Source organism: Mus pahari, chromosome X, assembly GCF_900095145.1.
Source record: "Mus pahari chromosome X, PAHARI_EIJ_v1.1, whole genome shotgun sequence".
Classification (NCBI taxonomy): Eukaryota; Metazoa; Chordata; class Mammalia; order Rodentia; family Muridae; genus Mus; species Mus pahari.
In genome coordinates, this window is record NC_034613.1 from 10,653,597 (window position 1) to 10,671,912 (window position 18,316).

At 41.5% G+C, this 18,316-nt stretch overlaps 1 protein-coding gene and 1 pseudogene across 15 annotated transcripts in view; one reads left to right on the plus strand and one right to left on the minus strand.

Annotated features, from left to right (window-relative positions):
- Window positions 1–1,022: 1,022 nt before the first annotated feature.
- LOC110314265 lies at window positions 1,023–3,917 on the minus strand (annotated as a pseudogene).
- Window positions 3,918–12,767: 8,850 nt separating this feature from the next.
- Window positions 12,768–18,316, plus strand: part of Kdm6a (lysine demethylase 6A) — a 101,182-nt gene continuing 95,633 nt past the window's right edge. For 13 of the 15 annotated variants that reach the window (XM_021187495.2, XM_021187496.2, XM_029534275.1 and 10 more), the window contains exons 1-2: window positions 12,817–13,359; window positions 13,573–13,636. In XM_021187495.2, the coding sequence (XP_021043154.1) occupies window positions 13,202–13,359; window positions 13,573–13,636 (222 nt within the window). In that variant the 5' untranslated portion in view covers window positions 12,817–13,201. Of the gene's footprint in view, window positions 13,360–13,572; window positions 13,637–18,316 lie in introns of all 15 variants that reach the window. The other 2 variants (XM_021187498.1, XM_021187501.2) reach the window with 1 other exon arrangement.

An 18,316-nucleotide genomic window follows, 5' to 3' on the forward strand; every position in this document is an offset into this window, starting at 1 on the left:
AGCATTTTAAAAAATAAGTTCTATGGTCATTTTCATTCTTGAGTATATATATATATATATATATATATATATATATATATATTATATATTATAAACTAATTTTTCAAGGTGTTGTCTTCTGAACCTAAATGACTTGAGTTCAAGTCCAGAATTTACATAAATATGGAAGGACAGAACAAACTCCACATAGTTATCTTGTAGCCTATAAACAGACAGACAGACATACAAATACACACACACACACACACACACACACACACACACAGACAATAAATTTTGAAAAGAACATATTTACAAGATTGTGTTGTCTTTTACTCTCCTTCAAGTAGCAGGGTATATTTCTGGCATCTTTATATTTGAAAGGAAGCTCACATGTATATTTTATTTGGGTGCCATAAAAATTTCCTAAATCAGGGAGATGATTTTTTTTAGGCTCCTTCTATTAGTTCTAACAAAGTATGTTTCTTTGGGTAGAGCAGGCTGGTGTTTCAGCTCAACCCAAGTATATTTTCTCTTTGGATTCCTTTTTTCTTATCATTTTCCTTCATCCATTTCAGGAAGATGCTTTGGCTCTTAGATTGTTTAATAGGCTCAATCCACATATTAGTTCTTTCAAAAGGAATATTGCCGTTAAGTTAACTTGTTTGTTTATTGATGCCTGTGGCATGCTAAATGACTTTACAAACTCTTTCAGTATTTGCCATGGCAATGCTTCTGCGCCATCCTTTTTAAAATAGTGTTCTCTCTCTCTCTCTCTCTCTCTCTCTCTCTCTCTCTCTCTCTCTCCCTCTCTCTCTCTCTCTGTCTCTTGCATGTTATAGTGCTCTTTATTAATTTGAACAAGGATATGGGCTGGCATTCCCAGAGACATCAGTACCCAGTCGGTTCAGACAGTTCCTCTATTGGTTGACTAGGTCCTGATTTCTAGGTGATATTAACATGGTGTCTACAATCAGCTGATTGTGTCCCAAGAGACTCCAGACACATCACAGACATGGAGTATATAGGACTTGGCAGCCTCACTAGACATCATCATCATCAAAGAGATCTTCAAAATCATTTTTAAAAGTCTGCATGAACTGCCTTTTCATTGGCTGCCAAGTCCACCAAGAGTCCTGTGCTACCTCCAGCCTCATCCAGTGGTGCGTCCTCTCTTGACCAGCAAGGAAGACACAACCACCAGTTCTTCCAACAACAGTTTTTTCAGCAAGCTTCAATCTTCATCTCCCTCTTCATCTCCCCCGAACCCCGGGAAGAGCCCAAGATATATGCATTCATGCCAATCAATCACACCAGGCAACATAGCTTTGCCAGGCAAGAGAGCTCAGCCAATGATCAGCGGGGATAACAGCAGCAGCCAAATAAGGACTTGTTTATTATAAGAACTCTCTTCCATGTTGGGGTGCGGCCCCAGGGGCTGTGGCTCCCCACAGTTCCCCCTGTTTTATATTAATAGGCACAAGCAACACAATGGGTGAAGATAGAGGTCTGGTCCCTGGTGTGCAAGACATGGGACATTGTACTGGCATCACCCACAGACTCATCACCTGTAGTGACCCAGACCCATCCCGTACCAATTTTCCCAGGGGAAGGATCTTGGGTACAATCTTCATGCACTCAGACATGTCTTCCAAGGGTCGCTTCACAGCATTCAAGCTAACCCTTGTGCAGTGCTCAGCCTCGCATCCCGAGTGTGATGATCAGGAAGAAATTTAACTTTTTATGGCTGCAAGCCAAATTTGGGGAGACTGTCCTGCCTCCACTGCTGCAAAGGCTCAGGTCATGTCACCTCACCAGGTGCGCCGCCTCAGCCAACCAGAAGAGTGGGAACATATCACCACCAAATATGGACCTGTTTACCACAAGCTCCATAGCCAACAGGTGCCATCTTTAAGGTGCCGCTTCCTGTAGCCCAGGGGAGAGGCCAAAGCCTCCTACAATTACTCCTTTTTTTCTTTTATTGCTGCAAGCAAGCTACATGAGTGAAGGTAGAGGTCTAATTCCCCATATGCAAACATAAGGGGCCTTACACAAAGCTTTCCTCCAGGCTCACCACCCAGGGAGGCCTTGGCCAGCTCCCGTGTCATTTTTCTGGGGGAAGGACACTTGGACACTTAACCCTCAAGCAATTAGACATGCCTTCCAGAGGATGCCAAAGAGGTCACTAGCTGTCCCCTGTGCAGTGCTTAGCCTGGCATCCCATGGCAAGATGGAAAAATGGCAAGGCTATTTCTTTATGGCAGCAAGCCAAATCTGAGATGATTGTCCCGCCTCCACGGCAGCAAAGGCCTGCACCACCATGGCAGAAGTGTGGGCCTGTGCACGCTGCAAACGACACATACACCACAGGCAAAACATGCATACAGTACACAGCAAAAATTCCCCAGAAGACGACTGCTTGTGGACGTTGTACATCGTGGTGCGGAGCCTAGTGCGCACCACGATGTACAACGTCCACAAGCAGGGAAATCTCCACACAGGTGTTATTCACTGCAACAATGGATGACAGTAATTCTTTCATCCTGTTTTGTGGGACAAATTAGCTGCATGAGAAAAATTCTGAAACTGCACAGAGGTTACACTTAGCATTATGATTTGAATATAAGGAAGGCAGTATTTTGGAAGTATCATTTAAACCTGACACGAAGACTAATTGCTCCAGAATGTCCACAGTAAGAATCCAGTTTTCAGCTGAGAGTTAACAGGGGAGTTGACCATTAACAAGGGAGTTGAGCCAACTGCTTTGATTTAAGTGGTAATGAGGGCAGCTGGCTCAAACATGGATCTGGGTCTCCACTGTCAGATGATTCATCTGAACTTCCCTCCTCACTCTCTTGTTCTTTAGCCTCTTTTCTCCTCTGCTGGCTTCTCATTTGCATTTTTCTGCTTCTGCTGCATGAGCCTTTATGACACCATGGACATAATTTTAGACGTCTCACAGGAGCTGCAGTAGTTGGCCATGGGCAATTGGGAAAGCAATCTCTTTTAAAATACACAACCTGGCCACAAGAAAACTTTTCTAACTTGGCAGCATACCCTCCACTCCTGTCTGCCAGGCAAGATTTAATTAAAATCCAAATTGCTAGCAGCTGCACCAACGTTCTTACTTTCATTTTTAAAGCAATCTCCTCCTGCTCTCTTCACTTTTAATTTTGTCTCTGTGCTGAGAACCTAACTTCAACCTCACTTAACTTCCTTCGTCCCTGTATCGGGCACTTAACTTGTCCTTATACCAGGAACATTACTTGTCCCAAAAACCGGGTGCTTTCTGTTACGTCTCCTTACTGAGAATCTTGTTAAATCATCCCTGCTCTGGGATCCTTCAAAATTCGTCCCTGCTCCGGGATCCTTAAAGGCCTTACTTTATTTTCACTTTTGTTTAGAGCCTGCTTCCTGGCGACCTTGTTCTAGCCTCTATGCTTCCCTGAGGTCTTTCCCCAAACTCCTGGGGTTGTAAGTCCTACTTACCATGGACTTACCCTGCCAGCAAACACTGACTGCTGAAAGTTCTGAACTCTTCGGTGGGGGAGTCGGTTCCCCGTATGGGCCACCATTTGTCAAGTCCTCTCTCGACCAGCAAGGAAGACGCAACCACCAGTTCTTCTAACAGCAGTTTATTCAGCAAGCTTCAATCTTCATCTTCCTCTTCATCTCTCCCAAACCCTGGGAAGAGCCCAAGATATATGCATTCACGCCAACCAATCACACCAGGCAACATAGCTTTGCCAGGCGAGCAAGCTCAGCCAATGATCAGCGGGGATAACAGCAGCAGCCAAATAAGGACTTGTTTATTATAAGAACTCTCTTCCTGTAGGCACCATGTTGGGGTGCGGCCCCAGTGGCTGTGGCTCCTCACAATACAGGTCCACATAGGGCCCTGCGCCCTCGGGGAACATCTCATCCACAGCAGGTTCCATCTCAATAAGTGTGCTCATTCCCTTGATGTCTACAATATCACTGTGCTTGTAGATTCTCATGTATGTGGCCAAAGGAACAAGTCCATATTTCCGAAAAGGTCTAGAGAACATTTAGCGACAGACTCTTTTCTTTGTGCCTGTCATTTGAGTTACTGGAAGATGACTGCTGTGGCTGAAAAGTTTCTTAGCTTCTCTAAAACTATTTTCACCTATAGCTGTTTCATGTAGATTAATCAGAAAAGGAAATATTTTAAGTCTTTCAAACACGATATTGACTCTTTAATATTTAGGTAGTACCGGTAATATTATTAATTGCTGAAGTACCAAGAGAAATTACTTAATTACCTTGTGTTTCCCCCCCCACTTAATTAAAATACTGAGTTTATCTCACTTGTATATTTTTGTCTTTCCACCGTTTCTGTATCAGACCACCACTAATACTATGTCCTATCATAGCATTCCATCCAATCAAGTAAAGGGTAGAATTTCATCCATAAAAACTGCACTTGATCTCAGCCAAGAGCCTGAGAAGCGATCATCCATAAAAACTGAGCAGGCACTTTTAGACAAAACATTCTTTCGATTTAATTTTTTTATATAGAATATATTTTTGTCATGTTGCTTTCATTCCTCAGCTCCCAGCTCCTCCCAAATTGTCTCTACTTCTTTCCCTACCCAACTTCTAGTTCTCTCTCTCTCCTTTCCCTGCCTCCCTCCCTCCCTCCAAACAACAACATCAGCAAAAAAACAAGAAAACAAAATAAGGTAAACCCTCTTCATCAAGAAAAAAAGAAAACAAAAGATGAAGTCAGTTTTCTGTTGACCAACTGCTCCTGGGCATGGGGTATGGTTGATATAACCAGTGATACTCCTGTTGTGTGTGATTTTAAAAAGCACGCTATCACCTTCCCAGGGCTGCACTCCCAGCTACACTCTGGGATCAATCATTGGTGGTCTCATTCAGTTCAATTAGCTTGCTTCTGCCTTTTTTATTGACACAATCAAGGTCCAATTAGAGAAACAACACCTCCCTCTACATACTCCATTGGGGAGACAGGGACTGATTTTTCATTTCTCTGTAGGTATCAATTAAAAATAGCTTCTTGGTTAATGGTAGGATTCTGTGTTCAGTTGCCCTTCTCAGTGCTAAATTTTTTTTCTGATTTAAAGCTGTTGCAGGTGATGTGTGCTATTACAATCTCAGTGAGTTCATATGTTTATCAGTCCTGGTTTGTCTGGAAGACTGTTTCCTTGGAGCCATTGATCACCTCTGGCTCTTATAACCTTTCTGCCTCCCCTTTTGCATAGATCCCTGAGCCGTGAAGAAAGGGATTTGATGAGGACATCCCACAAAAGGCTGAGTGCTCCAAAGTGTTTCTTTGAAAGACTCTCTGCACATTGTCCAGCTGTAGTTTTCTGTTTTAGAGACATACATCTGCTGAAAGAAGAAGTAACTCTGATGAAGGTTGAGTGATGCACTTATGTATGGGTGTAGTATTATGTCATTAAAAGTCATTTTATTGTTTTCTTCCTTTAGCAGAATAACAGTAGTAGATTTTCCTCTCGTCTTATGACTTACATAGCCTCAGGTTCTTGGGCACTTTAGCAGTGTCAGGTATGGGTTCCATATAATAGAATGAACCTTAAAAGTTAAAAAAAAAAAAAAAGTGATTGGTTACTCCCATAACATCCATGCCATTATTGTACAATTATACTTTGCAGGCAGTTCTCTATTGTGGGTTGCAGGGCTTGACACTTGGTGATACTCATGATTACGTTTTTTCCTCTAGTAACATACAAAGTACCTTCTACCTTCCACATCATGAATGCTGGTCAGTAGAAGTAAAGCTTCTAGCTAGGAACCAACTCTATTTCTCCGTGTTTGAGGACATAAGACAATGATGTGTTTAGCAATAAGGCCTTAACATATGGTTGTGTAGAGCAACCAATAGTCTTTGAGGGGAGGGAGTTAATGGGATCTCTTTGGTCAGGGACTCAACAAGAAGTAACTTATTCCTGCTACTGGAGGTTTTACTTGGTGATATATGATCAGAAAACAGATTCTTGCAATTGCTTTGTTTTTAAATTATTTTCTTTTTAAAGGTTTAATTCAGGCTGGACATAAGCTTACAACTCTTCCTTATCCTCTTTAGCATGTGCCTACCTGTATGTATTATCATGGTCAACTAACCATCGATGAAAGGCTTTTAGCCATAAGTATAGGCATACAGTTTTCTGCAATATACTTTTAATAAGGGTTCATCCTCTCCTCTAGCCCACCACCCAGCAGAGGTAGTGGAAGAGAAAAGTTATTAGGATATGGGGGAAGTGGACCTGTTCAGCAATAGTTCTTTGGGGATGAACTCAATCTCCTTTCTCAGCAGTTCAGTCTCCAAACACTAAATATGGTTCAGCAGCTGCAGACCAGTCCTCTAGTCAGGCAGACAACAGGCAGCTGTAGTTCAATCCTGGAGAAACTGCAAGGCTCTCCAACCAGCCTGAGGTGAAGCCATGGAAGCAGCAAGCTGCCACAGGAACCTCACGAGCAGTTCTTAGGCAAGTTTCTCTCCATTACCACAGTTGCGCTCAATAATGCTATGTAAGACAAACCGATACATGCATGTCTTTAGTGAAGAATAGCAAGGTGGAGCAAACCAAACCAAGGCTGAGTACTCATCTCCCAGTGTCTGTGGGGTCATATTTATATTCCTTCATCATGGATCCTTTCATGTGTCTGCTATAGCAAAGCATCCTTTCACCTATGTTTGCTTCAGGAAAATAGTCTTTCACATGTTTGCTTTAGCAAGACATTCTTTCACCTGTGTGCTCCAGCAAACCATCATTTGACCTAACCGAATTTTCAAAGAAACTAGAAGTTTCCACTTCACCTAAATTTCTTTTTTATGGACACATTCTTTTGGCTGTTATAATCAAACACAATTTAACTATATACTTTCCCATATTTGGTTAAGAAATAAGGCACTCAGAATTCATTTGTTGAGTTAATTCCATGAAGAAATCTTCTGTGATGAAATATTATACAAAAAAATTTAATTGTTCACATTGTGATGAATGTTTAGTCTGTCAGTGTTGACTTATTTATATTCTTTGTATTTCACTCATTGTTTTTATCTACTGTCTTTCAGGGCCTGTTGTTTAGTCCCCCCCCAAAGCCAATATCCTGCCTAATATTAGGGATTAAACTGAGGACCTTAATCATGGTATGTGCTCTATCACTGAGCTGTGAACCATATCCAGAAAATCTCCAGTTTAAAGTAACAGCACTAGAACCACCAATAACTCTATGGTGATGGTTATTATTTCTTAGCATAAGTTCTTTTAATAGTTTCATATAACTTTTCATGTGATACTTTAGCCTGTCATTGTAGAGTCACAGTATTGCTTCATCTTTCAACTTCATTTATATTCTTCCTTGTCTTGGCCATAGCTATTTACAACTTCTTTTTAAAAACATTTTAAAAATTATTACTATTTTAGTATATATGGGTGTTTTTCCTGTGCATAACATGTGTGCAGGCACAGAGGCCAGAAACATGCATTGAATTTTGAATTTTCCAGAACTGAAGTTACAGATGGTTGTGAGCCACAATGTGGATGCCAGACATTGAACTCAGGTCCTGTGGAAGAACAGCAAATGCTCTTAACTAATGAACCCCAGGCCTCATTCTCAAATTTTTGAATTAATCATAATTTCCAAAACTTTAGGTGTTTGTACTGTTTCTGGTCTGCACGCAACCTTACCTTTCCCTTACAGCCCAGCTCCTACCATTTTAATTTCCATTCACTATGTGATTTCCTTTATCTAGGTTAACAAAGATGTTTCTTCTAAAAAAAAAAATCATTTAAAAAATTCTTTAAAAAAAAAATCCTTCCTAGCCTTTGTTGGATTGTCAATTTGTTTGGGATTATTTTTCTGTTTCAGACCAAATGTATGCTCCTTTATTTTGTATAAATGTAAATTATGGGACATCTAGCCCATTCCCCCCAATTCAGTACGTTCTCTGCTTTAGCAGGGTGAAAAAACAATTCTTTTTTTCCCCTGAAGCTTCTTTCTCTGCTGATACTTTCTAGTTTTTCATTATTTAAAGTGGGTTTATAATAGGTTATCGAAGCATTTTATGATGACTGCTTCAAAATCTGCCAGATAATTTAAATACCTAAACTGTCTTACTGTTTGCATTTATTGGTCATATTTTCTCACTTTCGCACTTAAGATTAACCTGAGTTTGAAAAATTGAAACATGAACCTTTTGTGACTAAGGATCTTGTATAAATCTTTCATTTTATAGGGATCCTCTGCTTGCACTAGTGTTGGTGGAGGCCCTGTCTCTTTCCTGCCCTATGTTGGTTGAAGTTGGTTCCCCTGTTTTTAATGACAATGATTGGAGAGGCAGTGTCTTCTGGTCATTGCTTCATGATGATTGGAATAGGTATTGGGGCTGGAGAGATGGATCAGCAGCTAAGAGCATTGGCTGCTTGCTCTTCCAGAGGTCCTGAGTTCAATTCCCAGCAACCACATGGTGATCACAACCATCTGTAATGGGATCTGATGCTCTCTTCTGGAGTGTCTGAAGACAGCTACAGTGCACTCATATAAATGAAATAAATAAATAAATCTTTAAAAAAAAAAAAAGAAAAAAATTATTGGTCCCCCATATTGCTTCCACTGACGAACTGGGGGTTGTAGAAGTAGTGAAAATCCTGACTTGCCACTAGACCTTCTCTGACATCAATTCAGGGGAGGGCAACTGACCCTTCATAAAAGCTGAGTGGGGTGTACACTAAGCCTGATAAGGTAAAGCAGAAGTTACCAATCCATTCTTACAACTGAAGATTTATAGTGGCTCCTTATCTCAATATAACCTTAGCCTATTTTTCATTCTGCCATCAGTTGGATAATCTTTTCTAGAAAGTACTGTTATATATATATATATATATATATATATATATATATATATATATATATTCACCTATTATGTGTGTGTGTGTGTGTGTGTGTGTGTGTGTATAGGTCAGAGGACAACTTCCAGAAGTTGGTTCTCTCCTTCTGCCTGTGAGTTTTAGGGATCATTCAGGTAGTATCAAGTTCCTTTACTCACTGAGCAATGTCACCATTGCATAATCTTTCTGATTATTATGGGAATAACTGGTGAAATTTCTTGAACTTATTTTTGATCTTGACTTAAATGACTATTTTTTTGTTGTAGTTTCTTTGGGGGATAGGATCTTATGTACCCCAGGCTGATCTTTAACTACTGACCATACCACCATCTCTGGCTCCCAAATGCTGGGATGATAAGCAAAGATAGCCTTATTTAGACTAGATGAAACATGCCTGTTAATGTGAGTTTCTATTATTTGTATAGGTTCTATAGTACTAACATTAAATTTTAACTATATTTTGCTAAATGCTTTAGGTTAAGTATTTGGTTGTTTAAAATAGGTTAAATTTATTCTCTTGTAACTGGTTTAATATTGATGGACCTTACACCGTGTGTAATACTGCTTCAAATATACATGAAGTAGTCTATAAACTTTTATATAGTTTTAAAATATTGATTGACCTGTGCAAGTTTTATAGGTTGGCAAATTCAGATTAAATTTTCTCCAGCTTCTATTGTGTTGTTATAACCATAAAAAAATCTAGACTTGGTATAATTTTTCATATTTGAATAAATGAGAGATATACCAATGCTGTAGTTATATACCTAAACATGAAATGAATTAGGATTGCTTGTGGTTGGGCTCATGGGGAGGGTGAAAAATAGGAGGAAGTAATTCTTAGTGTTATGTAGTAACAAACAATTTAGACCCCATAGGTGAAAGCAAGAAAAGATCTCAAATATCAAAATTATAAATTTTACTTTTTTTGTTTGATGCTGGAGATTGAAAGGTCCTGACTATGCTAAACATACCCTCAGTCTTAATAAGGCTTTGAATTCTGTATTATACATCTAGTACTTTATCTTATAATATCTAATCTCTCTCTCTCTCTCTCTCTCTCTCTCTCTCTCTCTCTCTCTCTCTCTCTCTCTGTTTTTCAAGACAGGGTTTTTTTGTGTAGTCTAGGCTGGCTTCAGACCCAGAGATCCATCTTCCTCTGCCTCTTGATGGCTGGGATTAAAGGTGTGAGCTCCCATAGCATCTAATCTATAAAGTGTTATGAAGTGGTTAGTTTGGTAAAAATTCTTTTATACTTGTTTGTGTGTGTGCGCGCGCGTGCGTGTGTGTGTGTGTGTGTGTGTGTGTGTGTGTGTGTTGTGTGTGTGCTCGCATGCCCGTATCTGTGTCATGGTAAGACTGTGAAGGTCAGAAGACAACTTGCAGGAATCAGTTTTGGATTCTGGCAAATATTTTGAGGGACTAAGGTTGGTTGCCCCACTATAAAGTGGTAGAGATTAGATTTGTATGATGTAACACAAACCAGGCTCCTATTTTTATACCACTCTGCCTTCCACATTTTAATTCCCTCCTTTGTAGCCTAGCACTCTACCAACTGAGCTAAATCAGCCCAGTTTTTTCATAGTTATTATTATTATTATTATTATTATTATTATTATTATTATTATTGACACAGGGTTTCCCTGTGTAGCCCTGGCTGTCCTGGAACTCACTTTGTAGTCCAAGCTGGCGTTAAACTCATAGATCCACCTGCCTCTGCTAAGTGCTGGCATTAAAGGCATGTGCCACCGCTGCCCTGCCATAGTAATAATTATTATAAAACAAAATTTTTCCATTTTTGTATGTCATAAATTTAAAATTGCATTAATTTTCTTGACAGTGAATGAGAAATGCTCCATGTTTATTTCACATACATTTGACAGCTAAACTATGCAAATGCCAAAAAATTACATAGACATGTAAGACTTATCTTATATGGAAACTGCATGTTTGATGGAGGATAAATCCTTGTAGTTGGCTTGGTTTGGCCAGGCATGAGTGGACATGTCTATTATCCCAGAACTGAGGAGTCTGAGGCAGAACAGAGGCCAGCCTGGGCTACAGAGCAAGACCCTGTCTCATAAAACCTGTGCCCCAATAAGCTAGAATTTTTCCACATCAAGAACAGCTTTGGTTCAGGACCCAGCTGTGCTAGCTAGACTCCAATCCCTCCCCATCACTTTATCTCTAAAACTCTAACCTTATTATTGGAGGGCAGGAAGGCACTCAGATATGGGTTGCTTATATTATTCTTGGAAAGGGACTGAATCACTTTGGGGACGTGGCCAAATACTGACAGGTTTGATTTCTGTTTGTGCAAGTGTCCATGTTGTAGTGGGGCCAAAAATCTCCCAGGTTTTGAAGGTGACATTAGTGACATTTAACAATTCGTATGTTAATTTAGCTATAGAAAATATTCAGTCCCCGGTACTCACTCAGTCAAGTAAAATAGAACGCCGTAGAACATGTTTTGTAAAAGTGTAATTAAACACGAAATATAATCCATATAAAACTAGAGTTTATTCATCTAGTTACTAGTCTCCAGGCAACAATTTAAAGCTCTGTCTGTCTGCAAAATTAGTTGGGATTTTTATAGTCTCTCATTGAACACAGCTAGGATTTACGGACTCAGCACTTATATATTCTGAAATCCAAATTTAAATTTACTCCGTTGATTACAGGTGTAAACTTATATAAAACATATAAAACTCGGTTTATAAACGGATCTTTCCTTCACATAGTCCATTTATTAATATTTTCTATCCCAAAGGCTGGAGGTATGATGAGATGCAACACATTATATCTGCCTTTCCAAAATAGTCGATGGGAGGTTTGGTTTATCTCCTGATTATACTATGGGCCAAACACCAGACTTATTTGTACCTGAGGGACAGAACAAGCAAATGTTACTGCTAAGGGTTTCCTATGTAGTGGAAGCAGAAAAAGGCTTTTCTGGGCAGGAAGCTGTGTTGAGGATTCTATTTCTCTAAGGCCAGTTCACATACAGCTCCTACTCTGCCATGGAGGACCCACTGAGATGACTGCAACAGAACCCAACATTCTGAAATCCCCCTCGACAAATTTCACTGTTTTTGGTTTTTTTCTTTATAGTATAACGAATTATTTGCTAGGGCGCTGGGTATATGCAAGCAGCAGGAATATCTGGCCGGAAAGTGCTGCCAACAGACAGACTCTTCATTCCTCCCTGCCTGGGGTGTGTGGGCGGGGGTCAGGAGACGTTTTCCCCTTCCCCTTTTGAGAGGGTACGGGGCTTCGCGTGGCCTTGTCTAGGGCGGCGCCCAGGCTGCAGAGAGTGAGGCTGATTGCTGCTCCTCTGGCGCACTCCTAGTGGAGGCTATTATTTCCAGCAGTGCGCCTTCTTCCGAGGGCAGAGGTCTGGGACCGAGGGTTCCCTCCCTGCGACTCAGCTGGTGTCCGGCTCTACCGGGATCGATATACCCGAAGTGAGCGAGCGCCCGCTGGACCACCGAAATCAGTCTCGGCCTACCCTAGGGCTTCCGGGCGGCCAGAGGCTGTCCTTGGCGGTCTCGTTGGCGCCCGCCGCAGGCGGTGCCGGACCTCGCCCAGACTGATCCCTCCCCTCCCCCTCCCGATCCCACGACGGCTCCAGAAGGGACACAGCCCGGGACACTCCATTCTCTGCCTGTGTATTTAAGTAGCACAACCTAACCGGCTGCTCCCACTGGGTGACAACCCTACTCCGGACAGACGTGCCCATCAGCCAACCGCTGACCAGAACTGGCGAGCATCCCGCTCTCCGGTCTGTGACCGCCTCGGTGGGCGGGGCTAGTGCAGCTAGCAAGTTAAGTGGAGCCACGACTGACGCGAGTCAACAAAGGTCACGTGAGGCGAGGGGCTGCTCTGGTTGGCTGCGCCGACCGGGCCGTGAGGGGGGGGTCACGGCAGCGGCGTGGGGTTTGCTGTGTGACACAATTACAACAACTTTGTGCTGGTGCCGGGGAAGTTTGTGTCTCCTACGAATCTCCCCCGGAGCTCCCGCTCCTCGCGCGCTCCGGCCATTCTCGCCGACCCTGCCTGTGGCTGCCCCTTCCCACCCCTGCGATGTGACCCTACAGCCGTGCTGTCGCCGCTCCCGACCCAGTGGTTCCACAGCCTCTGCTGCCTCTGCCTTCACCTCTACCGCGTTAGGATTTTTCGCTGCCGCCTCTCGCGGCAGAGGAGGAGGCAGAAATAAAGTTGGTGTGCGGGTCTCGGGCGGAGATTGGAGGCGTCCTTGCGGGCTCCGGCCCGGGGAAGGGGGGGGGGTGTCGGCGTTAGAGTTGTGAATTCGCTGCGTTTCCATGAAATCCTGCGGAGTGTCGCTCGCTACCGCCGCCGCCACCGCCGCTTTCGGTGATGAGGAAAAGAAAATGGCGGCGGGAAAAGCGAGCGGTGAGAGCGAGGAGGCGTCCCCCAGCCTGACGGCAGAAGAGAGGGAGGCGCTCGGCGGACTGGACAGGTACGGGGAGCGGGCACCGGCCCGGGCGGCTCGGGACAGGCAGGCGCCACTCTCGGAGGAGGCTGGAGCGCGGCTAGCCCGTGGCGGCCGTGGGGCGGGCACCTCGGCTTGGCGCTCTCGGCTCCGCTGACCACCGGGGCCTCGGGCTTTGGCACGGACGGGTCGGCGCCGTTGCCGGGGCACTAACGATCGGCGTGTGTCTTTTCTCCGCAGCCGCCTTTTCGGGTTCGTGAGGTTTCATGAAGATGGCGCCAGGATGAAGGCCCTGCTGGGCAAGGTAAGGCAAGCCGCGGGCCGGAGCGCGGACGCGGTCTCTCGAGCCAGAGGCGCGCTCGCCTGGGGCCCCGGGGCCGGGTCACCACTCCTTGTGGTCTCCAAAGACGGCCGAGGGGCTTCCGGAAAACTATTTCCTGCTACTGCTCTCCCCTCCCCCCTGGTACCTCGCTTGCTCTCTTGAGAGATCACTTCTCTTGGAGCCAGAGGACAGAGGCAGCAGCGCTTTGGGGGCCAAGCTCATGTGGGGCTCCCAAATTGACTACGATTTTACCGCCCTTGGGGGGGGGGCTAGGCCGATGATTTCTGAGGTCATGAGTTCGTAAACGGCTGTAGATTTCCTTAAATCCCCCGCTCGTCATCTCCCTTGGCTCTTAAGGCTCTTTAGGCAGTCTGTTCGTGATGTCTGCTGTTAATCAAACATTTCGGGGTGGCTTCTTGTCTCTGCGCCCTGAAGGGGGAAGTTGCACGTAGTTTAGGTCCGTAAAGAGTTTGCCTGGGGTTATTGACTTGTATCTCCTCGGTGTGTGCTTTACCTGAAGTTAGGTGACTTGTTTACTTTTTGGGTCTTTTCTGCCATAGATCTACCACAGTTGTATGAGTGCGTTTTCTGGAGCTTCGTTTCCTGTGAGTCTGTCTGGAGCAGTCGGGGAGGATTCTGGGTGTAGTCTCTTGTTTATTTGTGTGCAAAGTTGTTGGTACTGTCATTTAGTTAAGTAATGGCTGCTTCTGTCGGCCCAAGATGGCGGGACAAGGTGGGAGGAGAAAGTGAACGGGGGGGGGGGAGGTTTGGGGGAGGGAGGAGAGGTAAACATGGAAATAAATAGTATTAAAGAAGAATAGGCCTCTCCTTTGGAGTATGTAGTACGGTAGTTAATAAAAATGATCACAGATTATTATTTGCATGTAGAATTTTTGTCCCCTTCTCTAGCTTTGAAATAGCATGCCTGGTAAATGCTTATCAACCTGTAGCACATTTAGTTACCCATCGTAAGCTATTGAACAAAGGCTGGAGTCTCAGTCTGTCTACTTCAGTTTATATTTCCTGACCAAAGTGTGATTGGAATGGTATGAGGAGGTTTTTTTTGTTAGGTGAGACTCTCAAACTTGGAGTGTGTATGATAGATGTTGCATTCATTAGACATTTTCTTCTTTGCCGGGAATCTTTAGGTTTGATTTGACACTTTGTTAGCTCTATTGTTGCAATTGGGAAGTTTAAGAAAGACGACTAAAGCGTAACCGCTTTTTAAAAAGTTGATTATTTTGCTCCCTACTTTTTGAATGTATTTTGGTTTGGCGGCCTTAATTGTTTTTATCTGTGATCATAATTATGTTTTTATTTTATTATATCAAAATATAGGAACTTGTGATTGCAGACAATGACTATAAGGCAAAACAGTTATAATCTTTTTCAGTAGGTCCATAATCTTTTTCAGTAGGTCCATTTTCTTTGAATGGTAAGAAATTTGAATTGAACTTTGACAGTGACGGTATTAATTTTCTTTCATTAAAATTAGCACTGGAAAAATGTTCAGTAACTAGCTCTGGGATTATATAAATATCAATAGTTGTTGGCCCCCTCTTTTCAAGATTTTCCCCCACCTATTTGAAGTATTTTATGTACAAAGATTACTGTGTAGTTGTCATTCCAAAGATACGTGTGTGTGTGTGTGTGTGTGTGTGTGTGTGTGTTTAAATTTAAGGGCCATTTTATTTTGGAGTAAACATTGCTAGTTTAAATTGGGTTAATAGAGTTGCTTTCAGCGATAATTCATTTGGAAATTTAGGCTAAATTTATTCCTTTTGGTTATAGTGATGAAGAAATAAGTGGAATGTGTTTTAAGTGCATGTGTAAAGTGCTAGTTCTTTCATATCTTAGAATGCTTGTAATCAGAATCACACTTGGTTGTGCTTAACGTAGGATATTATAGCATAAATAGTAAAACCTACAGTTAATATGAACTGAATTCACATTTTAAAAATTGAGCATTTTCAAAATTTTCTAAATGTGCATTATTTTATTTTTCTGGTATTTGAATACAGTCACATGTTAAGCATGAAAAAAAATAAGTGAAGCTTCATTTTGTTTGGTGGAATTATTATGACTTTATAAATGTCAGGTGGTATATTGATTAAAAAAAATCTTCATTGGTTTTGGCTTCTTAGGGTCTAGCTACTTAGATCAGGGCTCAACAGCTTTAATGCTAAAACATTCTATGTTATGTACTTTGTACACCTACATGGATCTTGATTGTGTCCTTATTAGCCTGAACATTTCAGTAAAATATATAATATACATTTATGCTTGATAAAATAAAACCTCACATCTTCTATTTGAATTGAATTCTGAGTAGAATGAGTGAATTATAGTCCTTGGAATGAAGTGTTAAATTATTAGGTTTTTATCCATCCTCTAACTGTCCTGAGAATCAGTATGTTTGAATGTGAGGTTTGGGGAGTAGATTGTTATGTTGTTTTCAGAATTATTTCCTATGTAACACTTTTTAATAAAAAGTATTGGCTTTTCTCTATAGGGTGGTGGGTTTGTTCAGGAAGTTCAGGCACAGAATAGAACAATTTCTAGAATTCTTTTTTTAATTATGAATTTTGTTGTTATTCCTAGAAAAATTTAGTTTGTGCCAAAACATATTTCACCTTTCTTGCAGAAATTTAGTCACTCCTACTTGTCTTGAGAAAAATTTCTTCCCCTTGATTTTTTTTTTTTTTTTTTCCCATTCTGAGACAGGGTTTCTCTGTCCTGGAACTCACTCTTGTAGGCCAGGCTGGCCTGGAACTCAGAAATCCACCTTCCCAAGTGCTGGGTTTAAAGGCATGCACCACCACTGCCTGTCGTCTTTAAAGTTTTAAAGTGCACATTTATAAACAAGTATAACATTTTGGAAAACTAAAACCATTCCATAGGTATTTTTTATTTGTCCTTTAACATGTGCAAGGCTGCTGTATTTCAGATGATTTTTTTTTTTTCCCGGACTCTGCATACTTTTGTAAGGCTCCATTATGTAATAGTTATTGAAAGGGTTGTTTGTAGAATTGTCATGCGATATATAGTGTAGTGTTTTGAATCTCAAGAAAATAGTAATACAGTATTTTTGTAGTAATACCTTAAATAAGGCTGTAAAGGAACTAGAGCTTGCTTTAGAATTCTTGTAATATAGCATGGTCTTTAACAGTTTTCTCTTTAATGACAACCCATAGTATTCGTCTTATTATTACTTATTTTATGTCTATGGGTGTTTTGCCTGCATGTATATCTATGTACCACTTGGGTGTTGACTGAGGAGGCCAGAAGAGCTTCTGATCTGATCCCTTAGAACTGGAGTTACAGCCAGTTGTGAATTGTCCTTCATGGGTGCTTAGAATTGAACCTGAATTCTCTAGAAGAGCAGCCAGTTAGTTCTCTTAACCACTGAGCCATCTATCCAGGACTAATAGTCATTATTTTTATTTCCCTAATTACATTGGAATTACTGAGAAATAATTGAGTGAAACCTTTTTTAGAAGAAATTAACTATGATGATTACTTAGTACAAATTCGAAAACTTCTGGGGGTATACAGGTTTCAATTAGATAAGGATTTGAGTTAGGAGTATATAGAGAGAAGCAAAGTAAAAGAGTATAAATAAGATAGTACTATGTAGTATCATTAGAGTAATAATATGGTAGAGGAAACTTGCTCTGTCAATTTGGGGTATCTTGTCTCTGTGTAAGGGGAAGGTAATTTATTGTTGAAATTCATAGCTGTGGAGCTGGAGAGATGGCTTAGCAGTTATGAGGCAGTACTGGTCTTGTAGAGGATCAGGGTTTGGTTCCCAGCACCAACACTGGGAGGCATACAACAGCTTTATTTGCACTCTAGCTTCAGTGACTGTGATCTTTTTCTGGCCTATGTGCACATATCTATCTGCACATAAGCACTCACACAGAAAAATGCACAATTAAAGATAGATCTTTAAAATGAAATACATAGGTTTTGTTGTTGTTGTTGTCACATTTTGTGTGTGTGAGAGAGGTGGGGGTGTGGGTGGGAAAGAGACAAAGAGGGGGAAATAAATGAACAAGCAAGAGGAGCTAGCATGCAGGAGCAGGCATACTAGCAAGCATCAGTGGAAAGTAAGAGGGCTCCTTGTTCTTGCCTTCCCCTATGTCACAGGGATTGAAGCCAGCTGGTCAGGTTTAGCAGTAAGTGATTACTGACTGAGTCACATCCCAGACCCTATAGCTGTTTATTTTAAACATTCTTACTGTTAAGTATTCTGGCTGGATTTCTTTCTTTCTTTCTTTTTTTTTTTTTTTTTTGATAGTTCTTTTAATAGAAAGATTGTATAAATTACTTAGGAATTATAAAATTTTCATTATTTGAAAAATTAAGAATGTAGTTTTTAAAGTAATATTATGGAAATACTTGGCATTTTTATTTGGGGGGGGCATAATGAAAGTAGCATAAGATCCACCCAAGCACTTCTTTTCCTAAGCTTGGTTTTGCATATATAAGGACATCATTAGGTCATTTTTAGAGGTGGCTTGTTTGTGTTAAAATATTTGGATTATTGGTGGTGTATGAAAATGAATGTGTACTGTTTGTAAGGACTTAAAGAAGATCTCCATTTTCAGTGCTAAAGAACTTTAGTGTTTTGGTTGGAAAAAGTAGCTATAGAAATAGGAC